Genomic DNA, 16,052 nt, shown 5'->3' on the forward strand with positions numbered 1-16,052 from the left:
TGAGTGAACTGGTAGATGGAAGATCATTTTCTCTTTTTCAGACAAAACAAACATAAGTTTTTACAGATGTAAAAAGCAGGGGCCAGTGTTGTGGCACGGTGTGTTAAACCTCTGGCCTACAATGCCAGCATCTCATACAAGCAGGAGCTTGAGTCCCATCCAACTCCCTTGTAATACACCTGAAAAGGCGGTGGAAGATGGCCAAGTCCCTGGGCCCTGCACTCAGCGGAAGCCCTCCACGAAGAGCCAGGCTGCAGCGTGGCCCAGCCTTGGTCACTCTGGCCAGTTGGGAGTGACCAGCAGATGGGAACTCATTTTCTCTTCCTCTCTGTAACTCTTCTAGATACAGAATAGATTAAAAAAAAACTCACTTCCACTATTTGACTTTTGCATATGTCAACCATTTTTCTCTGTTTTTTAAAGATTTATTTTTATTAAAAAGTCAGAATTACAGAGAGCAGGAGAGACAGAAAGAAAGATCTTCCATCTAGGTTCACTCCCCAAGTCGCCACAACAGCCAGAGCTGAGCTGATCCGAAGCCAAGAGCCAGGAGCTTCTTCTGGGTCTCCCACGTGCGTCCAGGATGCCAAGCTTTGGGCCGTCTCCACTGCTTTTCCAGGCCACAGCAGGGGTGGAACGGAGGTGGAGCAACCAGGATACAAACCAGCACGCATACGCTGCAAGGCACTTTAGCCACTAGGTTACTATACCGGGCCCATTTCTTTTTTTTTTTAAAGTTTGTTTTTATTTGAAAGGGCAGAGACAGAGAGGTGCCTGTACATCTGTTGGCTTACTCTCAGGTGCCTGCACAGTCGGGGGGCACTCCCCGGAACTCCGTGCACATGCCCTGTGTAGGTGGCAGGACTGAGGAGTATTGCCTGCCGACTCCTAGGGTGCACGTGGGCAGCAAGCTGGCACGGGAACCCTGGGGCAGCCTTCTGAAGCACAGACTTATCCCACTGTGCCGCCATGACTCACCCCGGTGCCTCCCTCTCCTCCTGCCCCTTTCCATTGCATGGTATCAGTACCACAGTCACAGTGTCTGGGGTTGGCATTACAGGGCAGTCGGAGGGGACAGGGGACAGGGGACTCCTTGGGCTGGGGCTGAACTTGAGAGCCCATCAGCATGGCTGACAATGGCTGACATGATGGCAGGTCTGCGGTAAGAGGACGGATGCGTGGTGTTCGGCAGGAAAACGTGCAGTCCTGCCCATGGTCGCTGATGGCCACCATCATGTATCCCCAGCATCCCCCGCCTCCCCCCACCATGGGTAGTACCGGGCTTCGTCAGCACAAGAAGGGAAAGGGGGAGGGCACCTGCCCAGCAAGGTCCACCCACTCTGAGAGCAACTTCCTGCCACTGTCTCAGGCACAGCACAGTGGCACTGTGACCCACGTTGCCAGATCCCCCTCCTCGGGGACCATGCAAGTGCTTCACATACGACCTGTCACACTGCCAGGCACTCCATCTGTCTCGGCACCTCCTCTCTCTCTAGACTCCTCCAACTTCACTTGGCCTCAGGGTCCTCTGCCTGCCCTCCCAGCCAGGAGCTTCTTTCCAGCCTCCCTCGTGGGCGCAGGGACCACTCAAGCACTTGGTTCATCTTCTGCCTCTTTCCCAGGCGTGTTAGCAGGAGCACAAGCGGAGCAGCCGGGAACTGGCGCCCATGTTGGATACCAGCCTTACAGGTGTCAGCTTAACACACTGCTCCTAGTGGCAGCCAGGCCGGGGTCTCTGTAAAACCTGGCCAAGTGCCTTGTCCTTCACCCCTCAAGGAAGCGGGTTGCAAGTTTGTCAACTCCCTGCCCTTGCCACACTGACTGCACAGCCAGCCCTCACACCCCAGCACCCCTTTCTGCTCCAGCAGCAGCCACAGCCCCAGGGGTCCTTCCCCATGAGGCCCAGGGGAGTAGCTGCCACCCCACTCCACCACAGGGTCCCATGTTTCCCTGAGACCACCCCCACTTCCCAGGCTGTTCCCTCATCTGCAGGCTGTGCCAGGTTTGGCCCAGGGACCTCCTCAAGTCTGGGGCCCCAATCAGTGGGACTGCAACTCCTAAAGCCTCCCAGTATCGCCCCTAGCAGGAACTGCATCCTCCCACACCATGAAAAAGCTCAGCTGTCCCAGGTTGTCCTGGGGAAGTCGCAGGGCCTCCCTCTGCTTCCTGGGCACCTCTGGGCCAGGTGGATTCCATGCCCACTGTGGGCTCCATACCACAGGAGCCTCACCCAGCAGCGCAGGGCTCCAGGAAGGCACCCCACCCCAGCCCCTTCACCTCCTTCTTCCCGCGCACTGAGGCGGGCGTCCTGGAGAGGTCTCCTGGCTCCAGCTCCCGTGCTCCTCCGGGGCTCCCCTCCCTTGGAGTGGGGTGGGTCCGAGATGCCGAGAGGAAGGGAACTCTTCTCTTCCCTGCCTTCCAGAAAGCACACTGTTCCTGCTGGGTCCATACCTGCATGCTCACTGCAGCACTGTCACAGGGAGGGCACGTGGCGGGGCCCTCCCGGCGAGCCAACATAGCCTAAGTCCCAACAGCCCAGTCTGGGAAGCAGCCGCGTGCCCACACCCCAGGCGCTGAGCACCCCTGCCCCCGCCACCCGTTCCCATGCTCACCTCGCAGCTCCCCAGAGAAACCAGTCCACAACCATCTGTGAACTCAACTTTAATACCAAACTATCAAATCCCAGATCCTGTCCAGAGGGCACATGCACAAAAGTAGCACTTAGGAATATTAACAACATCCAACAAATGTAGAGACCCGTGTGCATGGCTTGGTAAGGCAGCACTGGGCAGGACCTGGAAGAGGTAGGCTGCACTGGAGGTCCTCCTGGGACCACCCTCAGCCTGACTGTGGGGGCACTCAGTTATGGCCATATCTGAACTGGCCCCTTTCACCTGGGGAGGGAGCCTGGGGCCCAGGGGAGGAGTCGGGCCTTGGGGTAGCAGAGTCCCAGCCTGGACCGATCTATGTTTCCCCAGGGTGGGATGAGGTGCCTCCACAGGTGGTGGTGGGTGGGGTGAGGTTACCCCAAATATGTCTGCGCCCTGGTCCCTGAGCCTGTGTGACCCTATTAGGTTCCACTGCAAACAGGACTTACAACTGCAGGTGGAATTAAGGTTGGCTTCCATCTAACCTTAAAATAGAGAAGGGCTGGGTTTCTCTCAGTGGACACCTGGGCTGGAAAGGCAGAAGTGCGTACTGGGGCGTGGTGGTAGGAGGGGATCACTGGGCTGTGGCTGGCCCTCAAGATGCAGGCCACACATAGCTGGACATGGTGTGGCCTTGAACAACTGGGAGAGATGAAGCAGTGAGCCCCGCCCTTCTGCCACCTGCCACAGGTCCTGCATCCGCCTTCAGAGTGGTCATCAAGTTTGTGGATGTCTGTTACAGCAGCAAGAGGCAGCAGAGGCCACAAGCTCACCCGGCTCCTGCCCAGGCCTCTGCCACATGGTCAGGTGGCAGTGGGGCCTGTCCGCATCCGGGCAAGTGACCCTAAGAGGCCCTGTGCCTGGGCTCCAGGGCCACCTCAGGAGAAACCTTGGGGGAAGGCAGAAGGGGTCCAAGCCCGGGGGTCAGTGGGCTGATCTTGGCTCTGCCCCCAGTGTACCAGGAGAACCCTGGGGGTCAGTGGGCTGATCTTGGCTCTGCCCCCAGTGTACCAGGAGACCCCGGGGGTCAGTGGGCTGATCTTGGCTCTGCCCCCAGTGTATCAGGAGACCCCTGGGGGTCAGTGGGCTGATCTTGGCTCTGCCCCCAGTGTACCAGGAGACCCCTGGGGGTCAGTGGGCTGATCCTGGCTCTGCCCCCAGTGTACCAGGAGAACCCTGGGGGGTCAGTGGGCTGATCCTGGCTCTGCCCCCAGTGTACCAGGAGACCCCTGGGGGTCAGTGGGCTGATCCTGGCTCTGCCCCCAGTGTACCAGGAGACCCCTGGGGGTCAGTGGGCTGATCCTGGCTCTGCCCCCAGTGTACCAGGGGACCCCAGGGAAGAGTTGCCCCATCCTTCTCCCCTTTCAGTTCTGTCTTTGACTCCAGACCTGCAGAGCCCGTTTCAAGCCATGCACACAGCCTGAGGGAAACAGGGAGGGCGATGCTTGGTTCTTGGCTCCGGGGATCTGGAGGGGACGCTGAGGACCACCCACGAGAGGGATGGTGGTGAGGCTAATTGTGTGAGGGTCCTGGCCACACCCTCCCTCTTGGTTCAGTCCCATGCACACTCCACCAACTGTGGTTCTAGAAGGACTTTTTTGGGCATCACCTTGGGGGCACCCCTTAATGGGTGCCCTTGCTCCACCAGAGGTCTGTCTAATTCCAGCGCCTGTGTGTTGGCCAAAAGGGGTTGTGGGGGCAGTGTCGGTGTGGACGGCTTCCAGAGCAGCCTGCTCTGTGCTCGGTCGGGGCAGGCTGAGCTAACCAACATTTATCAATGAGAACAAGGACCTGGAGGATTCCTGCACCCCCGTGTTGACGTCCAGAATGTTCCGGATGCTCCTGGCCTCACTGCTAGACAGATTCCCCTTGATGGCCAGGATGGCGCTCAGGTGGCCCTTGCTGCATGGAGAAGTAGTGTCCTGTCAGTGGATCAGGGCCCAGTACCCCTGCTCACTGCCCCCGGCACCCCAGATGACTATGACCCATATGGGCGCTTGCTTCCCCTTGCCCACTGCCCACCCGTCTCCTTGTCCCTGGCAGCAGCCAAGCTTTAGCTTTCTGAGACCCCCAGGGTCTCAGCTTTAGCTTTCTGGGACCCCCAGGTCCCAGCAGAATGGTGAAGTCGGGTCTGCTGTCATTCAAGATCTCGTATGAACATATTTATACCTTGCACATGCATTTCTTTGCCTAACAGTGTCATGACTACTGCCCCTCCACAAACCATCAGCTACGTGAAGCGGGGCTGAGACCTAGCTTGCTTTATACTCGATTACATCCCAGCATCTAGAACTGACTGCCAGGTCATGGTTGGGATGGATGGGTAGATGGATGGTTGATAGGCTGGTGGGTGGATGGATGGCCGGACAGACGGGATGGATGGATGGGTGGATGGGTGGATGGATGGATGGGCGGATGGATGGGTGGATGGGCGGATGGGTGGATGGATGGGCGGATGGATGGGTGGATGGGCGGAGGGTTGGGATGGATGGGCAGATGGATGATTGGTAGGCTGGTGGGTGGATGGATGGATGGGCAGATGGATGAGTGGATGGGCGGATGGATGAGTGGATGGGCGGAGGGTTGGGATGGATGGGCAGGTGGATGGGATGGATGGTTGAAATGGATGGGTGGATGGATGTGTGGATGGATGAGTGGATGGGCAGAAGGATGATTGATAGGTTGGTGGATGGATGGACGGGTAGATGATGGACTGACGTGTAGGAGGACAGCTGAGCGGATGAGTGGACTGACAGAGGGGGATGTTACAAGCTGGTAGATGAGTGCGGGGGTGCAGTAGCTCAGCCAGGAAACTGGACTGGGCTGAGACATGTCAATTCCCTCTGTCACATCAGGGGACCCAGCCAGAAGACCCCATGTCTTTAGCTCACCAGACCCTTGGGTAGCCAGAGAAGCCCTTCTCGACAGGGCACAGGCTGCAGCCCCCAAGAAGCCCTAGATCGGGTGAGTGGTGGACACTGCTCTCCCGGACCTTAGTGTCCCGAGTGTGAGGAGAGAGCAGGGTCTGTGGGCCTGACCATCGAGCTTTGTCTCTAACCCATCCATTATCCACTCTGGCACCCTGGCCACACCTCTTAAGCTCTCAGGCCCATCTGGAAGCCAGCGGGGGGTGGGGGGGGGCGGGGGAAGACTAAATGCACAAATCCTGGCACCACTCGCAGCATCATGCTAGGTGTGTGGCTGCGGGGCCTCAGCAGGGCAGAGCACCCATGTCAGACCCCAGCCCACAGAGGGCCCGTCATCCTTACCTGAAGTCGGGGTACCAGGTGGCATACATGGCCACCTCAATCTTGATGGCACTGGGGTCTTGCAGGCGAATGATCTCAGCTAGGGTTGGCAGGGCGTGATGCAGCCAGGCTGCAGGGGAACCCTGTGGGCACAGCTCTGGGTAAGACACCCACACATACTCAGGGGCCCTGAGAGCTCCGGATAAGACACCCACACACACTCCGCGGGGGGGCCCTGAGAGCTCCGGGTAAGACACCCACACACATGAGGGGGGGGCCTGAGACGCCATTCAGCTTCAGTGGAGATGAAGGGAGTGCTGGAGGGAGTGCTGGAGGGTTGTGTTGGAGGGTTGTGTTGGAGGGTTGTGTTGGAGGGTTGTGTTGGAGGGTTGTGTTGGAGGGTTGTGTTAGAGGGTTGTGTTGGAGGGTTGTGTTGGAGGGTTGTGTTGGAGGGTTGTGTTGGAGGGAGTGCTGGAGGGTTGTGTTGGAGGGAGTGCTGGAGGGAGTGTTGGAGGGTTGTGTTGGAGGGTTGTGTTGGAGGGTTGTGTTGGAGGGTTGTGTTGGAGGGTTGTGTTGGAGGGTTGTGTTGGAGGGTTGTGCTGGAGGGAGTGTTGGAGGGTTGTGTTGGAGGGTTGTATTGGAGGGTTGTGTTGGAGGGTTGTGTTGGAGGGTTGTGCTGGAGGGTTGTGTTGGAGGGTTGTGTTGGAGGGTTGTGTTGGAGGGTTGTGTTGGAGGGTTGTGTTGGAGGGTTGTGTTGGAGGGTTGTGCTGGAGGGAGTGTTGGAGGGTTGTGTTGGAGGGTTGTATTGGAGGGTTGTGTTGGAGGGTTGTGTTGGAGGGTTGTGTTGGAGGGTTGTGTTGGAGGGTTGTGTTGGAGGGTTGTGTTGGAGGGTTGTGTTGGAGGGTTGTGTTGGAGGGTTGTGTTGGAGGGAGTGCTGGAGGGTTGTGTTGGAGGGTTGTCCTGGGCCCTGGGCAGTGCATGGGGGGCTCCGTGGGGGGCTCACGTTCTGAGTGCAGAAGCCGTGGATGAGCTCGGCATTGGCCAGCACGTGCCTGGCCAGCTGCTGCTGCTGCTCGGCCGTCTTCAACACCAGGCGCCGCTTGCATAGACGAGTGATGTACTCCTTCACCAGGTGCAGGTGGACAGTCTCCATGAGCTCCTGGGGGCCGGGCCAGGGCGTGTGTGTATCCACACGTGTGTGTGTGTGGCGTGCGCACATGTGTCTGGGCTGTCCCTCCATCCCCAGGCGGCACCAGCAGCCCAGGGCCCCTCACCTCCCGGAAGCAGTCGTGTAGCTCCAAGAACTCAGGCAGTCTGCCCACCATGGAGCCGAGGATCGCCTCCAAGATCTCCTCTGCGGCCGCCCAGCGCGTCTGTGTGAGCCTTTTGAACAGCGGCTGGCAGAGACAGAGACGGGCAGGAGGTCTGGTCACGCTCAGGACAGGAAGTGTCACCAGCCACAGACGGCGCAGATGCCAGCGGCCCCAGGCAAGCCGGGCAGGACAGTGCAGGTCCTGCTCACAGACAGGAAGTGGAGGCGGGTGTCTGCCCCCTTGTGCAAGGTTACTCAGCTGTAGCTCAGAGCCAGGACAGCTGGTCTGCCAGCTCCGAGGCCTTTCCAGTGCCTTCTGCTTACATAAATAAACTTCGGTATAAACAAGGCCTTGTGTTGGCTGGGTCAGTGAGGGCTCATGGCTCGGGCCCCTCCTCTTCGTTTCCAGGGATCCTGTGTTACCCTGTGCTGTCCCTAGGTCCCAGCAGTTGTGTTCAGGGCTGCATCTGGGGGAGTTGGGCAAAGGGGACCCCTCGTGGGCTCTGGGCTGGTCTGGATGGGACGAGCTGTCTGGTTCTGGGGGGAAGTCAGGGGTGGGTCAAGCCAAAATGTTAAGAAGAACAGACTGTTTGCCAAGGTCATGGGCCCTCCAGGACCCCCAACCTCACACTGGGAGCAGGTCCTGTGTGCCCTTTGCCCCAGCTATCCCCCTCCCCCAGTCCCTCCCTTCCAGCTCCTTGCCCAGGGAGAGGCTCCCACCTTTAGTTCCAAGAACAGTGTCTGGAGCAGTGCGTTAAAGCCACGGCTCTTGAGCTCGTTCAGGGGGGCCAGCAGGTGGCTTGGGGGGTCCCGTGGGATCTGCCAGTTTTGTTCCATGGATGTCCTGGAATGTAGAGGCAGGGAGGTCACTCAGGGAGCCCATCTAAACACTCAAACCTTCCATGGCTGCGCAGTCCAATTGGGGATGCCCACACTGTCCAGTTCCCCATTATGCACCTGACGGTGGCAGGTCCCTCACCTCCCCCATCCCCACCCCTCCCAGCACCTCACCGGAAGGACAAGCAGTTGTTGATGTTGGCCATGACATTGGCCCTGTAATTTCCCAGCTGTCTGCCTTGCTCCAGAAAGTCATTAAAGCTGGCCTGGTAGCTGGTGCAACAAGAAGGGGTCCGTTCAGACCCAGCACATGTGCCAGGGCCAGAGCAGCTGCCAGAGGGCTCTTCCAGTGTGCCTCAGCCCCCGCCAGCAGCCCAGGAGAGGGCAAGAGGCCCTCCGGGGCTGGCACCACCAGGGGTCCTCGGGGGTGGAGGGGGCCACCACACAAGGCGAGGGCAGTTGTGAGGAGGAGGTGCTCTCAGACCCCCAACAGCACACTGTGGATCCAGAAGCTCCCACACTGCTTCGGTAGAGCTTGGATGACCCGAGGCTCTTGGTGCAGGCGGGAGGGCCCACCATGGAGCAGCCCCGTCCTAGGCACTGTGGGTACACACACCTCTGCAGGAAGTTGGTCAGCTCCGCCAGCAGTATCTGCTTCATCACTGAGCCCAGCTCAGGGGTGATCCTCTCGGCCTTGGTCTGGCCTTGGGAGACGATCTGGGTGTCGGGGGGAGGGCAGGGGAGGTGAGCGAGGCTGGAACTCAGGGCACTGGGGGTGGGGGACGGGCATACAGGCAGCGATGAGTGGACGTGGGGCCGCTCTGGTAGACGCACCTGGAGGACGTCGATGGCCAGCTCGCTGTGGCAGCGGCCGTCCAGCCTCTGGGGGGCCGCACCCTCGGCCCAGCGCTGCGACTCCACCTCCAGGGCGCGGGCCATTAGCTCCTTTATGTTGGCCTGTGGGTTGTGTGTGGCAGCACCCACCACACGGCTCAGCTCAGTGGGGTTGCATGCCGAGCTCCTGTCCAGCCCCGTCTCTTGTCCCTCCCAGCCACTGGGAGACTCACCACCTCGTTGGACAGGAAAGCGGTCTCCAGCACCTGGATCTGCCTCGGGGGCAGGAGGCTGCCCAGCTGCAGCCCCTGCAGCTCACCTGCCAGCTTGGGGCTGCTCAGGATATCGCTGTGGGCAGCAGGGGGAGGCTGGAGTGAGGAAAGACGCCCTCTCCATCAACAGCCCCTCCCTCAGCCCCCTTGGTGCCCCCTTGGTGACCTCTTGGTGCCCCCTTGGTGCCCTCTTGGTGCCCTCTTGGGCTTGGGTGTCATCAGCCATGCACTCCTGTCCCCAGGCTCCCCTACACTGTCCTGGGAGCCACCGGTGTCAGCAAGCTTGGTCCTCAGCCGGCCACTACTTCTGGCCTGGCTCGTTGTCGGCCTGCCCCTCTGCCTGCCAGCCCTGCTGTGCCTGGGGGTGGGCTGCCGTGGGCAGGACGGGTGCCCCCACCTGCTCCTCTCTCTTCCACTGTGGTGCCTCTGTAGTAGGGGTGATGTCTCAGAGCTCCCAGGTGACCTGCCCCACCTTCACAGGTCTGAAGGCACAAGAAGGACCCCACCCAGCTTCCCATATGGGCTCCGGTTCACGCCCTAGTTGCTACACTTGATTCAGCTCTCTGCCCATGGCCTGGGGAAGCAGTGGGAGACGGCCCATGTGCTCTGGGCTCCTGGCTTTGGCCTGGCACAGTACCAGCCATCGCTGCAATCTGGGGAATGAAGCAGTAGATGGAAGAGTCTCTCTTTCTCTCTCTAATATATAAGAATCTTTAGGAACAAGACTCTCCCTGCCCCTCAACCAGGCTGCATACAGCTCTGCTCCCCACACATCTGGCCAGTCAGGCCTAAAGTGTCTCCCTGGACCACAACCTGGTGCACGGCCCCCCAAGGCTTTGGTTTCCTGCCTGGCTGACTGCTCTGGACCTGAGTGGGAAGGGTGTGAGATGGGCAGAGGGGGGGTGCGTTGGTATGTGAGGACCAACATACAGGAGCTGGCCTCCCCGGCACTCCTGCCCTGGTAGCCACTGACCCCTTGCCCACTGCCCACACCCCTACCCTGGGAGCCACTGACCCTTTGCCCACTGCCCACACCCCACACCCCTACCCTGGGAGCCGCTGACCCTTTGCCCACTGCCCACACCCCACACCCCTACCCTGGGAGCCGCTGACCCTTTGCCCACTGCCCACACCCCTGCCCTGGGAGCCATTGACCCTTTGCCCACACCCCACACCCCTGCCCTGGGAGCTGCTGACTCTTTGCCCACTGCCCACACTGGCTCTGCCTGTGTCTTCCTGCCTGAGGTTGGTCCATCAGCTCCCACAGGCCCCACTGGCACCTGGAGGCTCCCCAAACCCTCAGATGTTGTTTGCACAGCTATAGACCCAGCACAGGGGTGCCGAGGCCACCCACCTCACCCTGCCCGTGGCTGGGCATCTCCCTGCCTCCGTGGCAGTTTCCCATGCGGCTCTTGTGACATGTCTGGCTGGCTGAGGAACAGGTGGAGTTGGGGTCAGGTAGGGCATGCCTGAAGCTGGAGCAGCTATGGCATGGAAGGACTCCCTGGGCACAGGCAGCCGACCACCCACCTGAGGGTGCTAGGCCTCGTGGCCCAGAAACCCACCATGTGGGGCTCATGAAGTGACCCCGCTCAACACGTTCCGCTCCACGCCCCAGCCAATGCCTGGCTTCCCAGAATGCCCCTGGCTCAGCCTCCCAGTGCAGGCAAGGACTGTGCGCCACCTGCCCTGCCTGCACGTGCCTCCCCAGGGGCGTCCTGACTCCAGGCACCTGCTCAGCGCCCCTCACTGTCAGACTCAGCCCCTCCCCAGCCTGCAAGCTCACAGAGGAAGGAGGCCCAGGCCTCAGTCTCCCCAGGTGGAGAAGCTGGCAGGAGCCCAGGAAATGCAGGGGTTGGGGTGCTAAGCTGCTTAGTCAGACACCCCCGGCAGGAGGTGAGGGGAGTATGGCACAGACTGCCCTTTGAGCCCAGAACCCCCACCCTTCCAGCCACCACTCACTTAGGATAGAAGTTTTGCACCCAGACCAGCAGCATGTAGGTGTCCCGCTCACACAGCTCGAACTCTGTCAGGGCAGCCAGGTGGGCAGCGAAGTGCTCGTGGTAGCACCGGGCGTAGGTGGCCATGACGCCCAACTCGGCGGGGAACAGCGGCTTCAGGCGCTCGGCCACAGTCTCCAAGTCCTCCTTCATAGTGCGGCCCATGTGCAGGAAGGCGCTCTCGGCCTCCGAGCGGCCGTCGGTGCTGCCCGCGGCCGGCCTCTGGCCCAGGCGCTCGGCTGCCACCTCGGCCACGCCGCGCCGCCACAGCTGCAGCCAGCCGCGTGGGCGCGTGGGCGCCAGGGCCGCCGCCCCGGGCGCAGGCTCTGCCGCCACCTGTGCGTCCTCGCGCTCCTGCTCGGCCAGCACGGCCAGCGCCAGGCGCAGCCGCTCGGCCGGCACATCCAGCGGCCGCCGCAGCACACCCAGCACCTGGTCCCGCAGCAGCACGTACAGGGCCTCCACCTTGCTCTGGCGCCGCACCAGCTCCTCGGCGCTCGTGCCGCCCGCAGCCGCCGCCGCCTGCAGCTCTCTCTCCAGCTCCAGCAGTGGCCACGCCGCTTCCAGCTGCCCGTGCTCCAGCGTCGCCTTCAGCTCCTCCACTGCGGCCCAGAAAACCGCATCAGCACGGGGCACGTGCTGGCGGGTGGCACTCACAGGCTGGCCGCGCAGACGCCCCTCCCCGCCTCGGAGGAAGGCTGAGCCCGCCCCAGGCTGAGGCCCCGGGAGCCCCTTCAGGCCTACCCGTGGGCGGGGGTCCCTGCAACCCTGGCCTGGCCTGGCCGGTGGACTCGGCGGAGCTGGACTGGCCCTGCTTCTTCTTCTTCTTCCCTTTGGTGAACACGCTGAACATGCTGGCCAGCGTTTTGGGCTTCTTCTTGGCTGTCCGCTCCTCCTCCTTGTCCTGGGGCACCAGGTCGCCGGAGGAGGCCTCAGACATGGAGGCTTCGGAGGTAGAGCGCAGCTTCTGGGGGCTCCCCAGGAAGTCGAGGACTCCTGGCACAGACTGCTGGCCGAGAGGGTCTCGGAGGAAGGTCATTATCTTCAGCATCCCCTGGCGTGTGCCTGCAGGGGCGGGGCAGGCGGGAGGCTCAGTGGTCCCTCACCGCACTCTTTCCTCCTGCCCAGCGAAGTACCAACGCTCTGCCCCTTGCCCACCACTCCTCTCCAAGCCGCCTCTGACACAGCCCCTCCCCAAGAGAGGCGGCTACAGTACCCCCATTCGCGAGTGGGTTGCTGGCCCACGCACGGGATCAACCAACCAAGGATGGAAAGCACTTGGGAGGCATCCGTGGGTGACCCCATCACAGGCAGATACTTTGTGGGGGACAGCTCCTCTACAGCAAAGGATCTATTCACACCGCAGTTGGCACCCTAAGTTAGTCAAAGGACATGGGCTAGGGCCAAATGCCACACATTTACCAACGGGCCTGGTACACCCATGCACTTAGGTCTCTGAGGGTACTTTCTGGACCCCTTTCCCTCTGTGCAGAAAGCAGGAATTGTGGGGAAGCCCCTCCCTGGATCCCACACACCCCAAGGAACAGGCTGGTTGCCACCTGTTGTCCCTTGGGACGAAGCAAGGCCAGGGGTAAAGAATGATCATGGTCGGGCCCCCAGACGCCTCTCCAAGGCCAGGCCCCAATCTCTGGCTGTGGAGTCACGGGGGGACCCCTGCGCAGAAACAAGGGGAGCAGAGCCTAAGCGCTGTGCCCTGTGTGAGGTCTGCAGAGAGCACAGCACGGCCAGTGGCTGTCAACATCACCAAGGCTTCTCGTTTCTCTGCCCTTCCTGGGCACCCGTCCCTCCTCTTCCTCTCTTCCACCCAGAAGGGCCTCAAGCTTAGCCTGAAAGTCCGTCTGGTCAGCAGCCTGGATGTGGAACCGGGTCATCTACCGCAGAGCCCAGCCCATCCTTCTCCAGGTCCCCTCCCCCCGCCGCCTTCTCAGCTGTATCCGGAGAGGTGGAGTGACCCCCTCCAGATGCCCAGGTCCCTGAGAGCTGACAGAACTGGTGGGAGCCACCACGGAGACTCTGGCTGACACCCAGGGCAGGAGCAGGCAGGGCTGGTTCCCCAGTTCCCAGCCAGAGGGTCCCCACCAAGAATAAACAGTCAAGCTCCTGATGACTCAGGGACCCAGGAAAAGCTGTGGCTGCAGGGTGTAATGCTTTGCTCCGAACTCTGCAGGGGCGGGGGCTAGGGCTGGTCCTCATCCCTTGCCCCCTCATCCACCCTGCTCCCTGGAGGGGCTGTCCCACATCCCACAGCTTGGTCAGAGCCACTTCTTGGAAACAAGATGCCTGGTGCCTCTCTCTGCCCCCTCTCCATCTGCCTGCACCCTGGTGCTGGTTGGCCTGGGAGTTCCGCTCTGGATGCCGTGGTCACCAGGGGAGAGGCCGCCAGGCAGCCCTGCCCTGCCCATGCGGCATGCCTGCACCTCTTCCCAGCACAGGCCCCTTTCGTGCCAAATACCCACATAGCTGGTCCGACAAGTGGGGCCCCATCACTGTCCTCCTGGGGAGCAATTAGGGAAGGGAAACAGGGAGGGGGGCTGCGTTGCCTGAGCAGCCCCTAGGGGAGGGGGCTCCCAAGCCTTGTCCTCCAGGGCTACTGCAGTAGTGGGAAGAGAACTGTGTGGGCTCAGCTGGGCCTCTCAGCAGCGTGCCCCTGGGCACTGGGCACGTCCTTCCTGCACAACCTCAGCTTTCCCCCTGGGCAGCGGCAGGGACTCAGAGCCCGACCCTTGCTTCGGGGGAGGCACGCAGGGGTCAGCTGGGGCACCCATGTCCTTGAAGCGCCAGAACCACCGGCCTCGACGCCGCTCTCTCGTCCCCTCCCAGCGTCCCGGGTCCCCTCAGGGCGCCGGGCCCTGCCCGCGGGCAGCCAGCCGGCCCGGAGCGGCGGCGGGGTCACTTACTGCATCCAGATCCGGCCGCCGCGCTCCGGGTCCCGCACGGCGCCGCCTGAAATAGCCGCAGGCCCCACCCCCGGCCCTGCCCGCCCCGGCGGCCGCGGAAAACCCGCGGGCGGAGGCGCAGCGGCCAGAGCGCAGCGCCGGAGCGGGCGGGGAGCGCAGGGGCGCAGACTCCCCCTGCCCGGCGCGGCGGGGCCGTCCGGGGTCCCCCAGACAGCCTCTGATTGGCCGCCCGGGAGGGGCCGGGCGCCGGGCGCCGCCTTCCCGCGTCACAGAGCGATTCCTGCCGGCTCCCACCAGGGGCCGGCGGGCTTCCTGGAGGAGGCGAAGGGGCGCTGTGACCGACTCAGGCCCTCGGGGCTCGGACTGGTCCCCGCTTGCCCAGTGGGCCAAGAGGCCGGTCACGCACGCACCCCACCCCCCCGCCCCGGTCTGGGCCTCAGGGAGGTAGAACCCACCGAGGGCTCCCAAGCAGCTCTCCTGCTCCGTTGTCACACCCTAGAAATTCCTGCCTTCTGGAAAGTTCCCTGACACTCAGGAATTTCCCGGGCGGGCACCAGCTTCCCCTTCTGGCTACAGCCTCCGCTCCTCCCCCTTTTGTCTCCCCTTCCCCCACCTCCTCCCTCCTCCCCCCATCAGCCTAGGCACACAGGCCTTTGAGGCTGGGGAGGGGCTGTTGAGGGGGTGGGTGCCTTCAGGGGGTGTCCCTTGGGGGGGAGGACTTCCTCTTCCTGCTGTGGGCCAGGTGCCAGGCTGGGTTGGGCTCCACTGCCCGCCACTGCCCTGCCTTGTGTGGGGGTGGGGGGCTTGCTGGGGGCACAGCGCGGAAGGGTCCCTGGGTGGAAGGGGGCTGCCAGAGGGGTCAGCTGGACCCAGGAGAAGGGACAGGGTCTTTGGGAGGGGCTGGTGGTCTGGCAGTGCCCACAGGGATGGCCAGGAGAGCTGTGGGCACCAGGGTGTGAGAGGTCCTGGCAGCACTCTCCAAGGCGAGTGTGGGGCTGGGAAGCAGGGTCCACTAAGGCGTTGAGGTCCTCTGACGGCTCAGACGGTTGCTCCTTCCGCCCTGACTTCTCCCCTCCAGGAGCCCCCACTTCAGGGGTGGCCGTAGGGTGGCACAGCAGCTGGGCCACCTGATTCCAGGAGCGCGGGAGACCCTGGCAGGTTGCAGGCTCTTGGTTCTGAGCCGCATTGCATTTGGGGAGTCGGGCACTGGATGCGGGAGCCCTATCTTCCTTTAAATAAAATGGAAATGCAGATTTGAACTGGCAGGGGAGGGCTGGTACGGTAGCACAGCATCCCATATGAGAGTGAGAGTTCAAATCCCAGCTCTAGACTGACTGACTCAGTTTCCTGCTAGTGTGCCAGTTAGGCAGCTGATGACTCGCCAAGCGCTTGAGCCCCTGCCCCCATCGGAAGGGGCCGAAGCCCAGGCTCCTGGCTTCAGCCTGACCTGGGCCCGCAGCTCTTTGGGGAAGGAACTTTCTCTGTCAGTCTTGCAAGCAAGTCAATCATATACGTATGTCAAATGTCAAACACATCAATGAAGATACAGCAGCTCCTGGTCCTTGTCCAGGGTCCAGGGTGACACTGCAGTGAAGCCAACAAGGTCCCAAGGGTCAGGCCCAGCTCAGTCAGGGTAATGGGGTGAGAGCCAGAGGCGCTGCTGCTGCCAAAGCCAGGACAACACCTGGCACAGCCACCTCTCCTGTGGCGCTCCCACACCAGGGAGCCCTCCTAAAAGATGACTCAGGGCTGATAGCCCACGGCCCCCGCTCCTGACAGGAGCAGAGCGTGTCCAAGGGCCCTTCCCTGAGCGGGGGAGCCACAGGCCAGCCAAGAATCCCTCCTCCACCAGGAACGGGGGTCGGCTGCTGGCTGGAAGTTTGTGACCAGCAACTGGACTAGCGGCCAGCTCTGCGGGGGCGGCTGGAGACAGTGGCCGGCTTCACCCTGCAGGCAAGATAGACCCAGAGACCAGGCCCCGGG

General features: G+C 61.9%; 2 protein-coding genes across 2 annotated transcripts in view; both read right to left on the reverse strand.

Annotated features, from left to right (window-relative positions):
* MARK3 (microtubule affinity regulating kinase 3) overlaps positions 1-16,052 on the reverse strand; it is a 143,961-nt gene that overhangs the window by 93,531 nt on the left and 34,378 nt on the right. The gene's annotated exons all lie outside the window — the stretch shown is intronic.
* TNFAIP2 (TNF alpha induced protein 2) lies at positions 4,022-14,282 on the reverse strand. The gene is made up of 12 exons (XM_058655472.1): positions 14,070-14,282; positions 11,896-12,216; positions 11,114-11,753; positions 9,113-9,227; positions 8,880-9,002; positions 8,662-8,762; positions 8,220-8,318; positions 7,929-8,052; positions 7,171-7,293; positions 6,900-7,055; positions 5,918-6,039; positions 4,022-4,550 (listed from the first exon to the last, which is right to left on the reverse strand). The coding sequence occupies exons 2-12, from the start codon at positions 12,200-12,202 to the stop codon at positions 4,409-4,411; spliced, it is 2,052 nt and encodes a 683-aa protein (XP_058511455.1). The 5' UTR covers positions 12,203-12,216; positions 14,070-14,282; the 3' UTR covers positions 4,022-4,408.

The sequence above is a fragment of the Ochotona princeps genome, chromosome 26, assembly GCF_030435755.1.
Source record: "Ochotona princeps isolate mOchPri1 chromosome 26, mOchPri1.hap1, whole genome shotgun sequence".
Classification (NCBI taxonomy): domain Eukaryota; kingdom Metazoa; phylum Chordata; class Mammalia; order Lagomorpha; family Ochotonidae; genus Ochotona; species Ochotona princeps.

What these genes read in the sequence shown, in the direction of transcription:
- TNFAIP2 (XM_058655472.1), bottom strand. Translation starts at nt 12,202, where the DNA reads ATGCTGAAGATAATGACCTTCCTCCGAGACCCTCTCGGCCAGCAGTCT. An exon ending in TGGCCATCGACGTCCTCCAG is followed by an intron (nt 8,763 to 8,879) that starts GTGCGTCTACCA and finishes CCCGACACCCAG; the next exon opens with ATCGTCTCCCAAGGCCAGAC. An exon ending in TACACGACTGCTTCCGGGAG is followed by an intron (nt 7,056 to 7,170) that starts GTGAGGGGCCCT and finishes CCCGGCCCCCAG; the next exon opens with GAGCTCATGGAGACTGTCCA.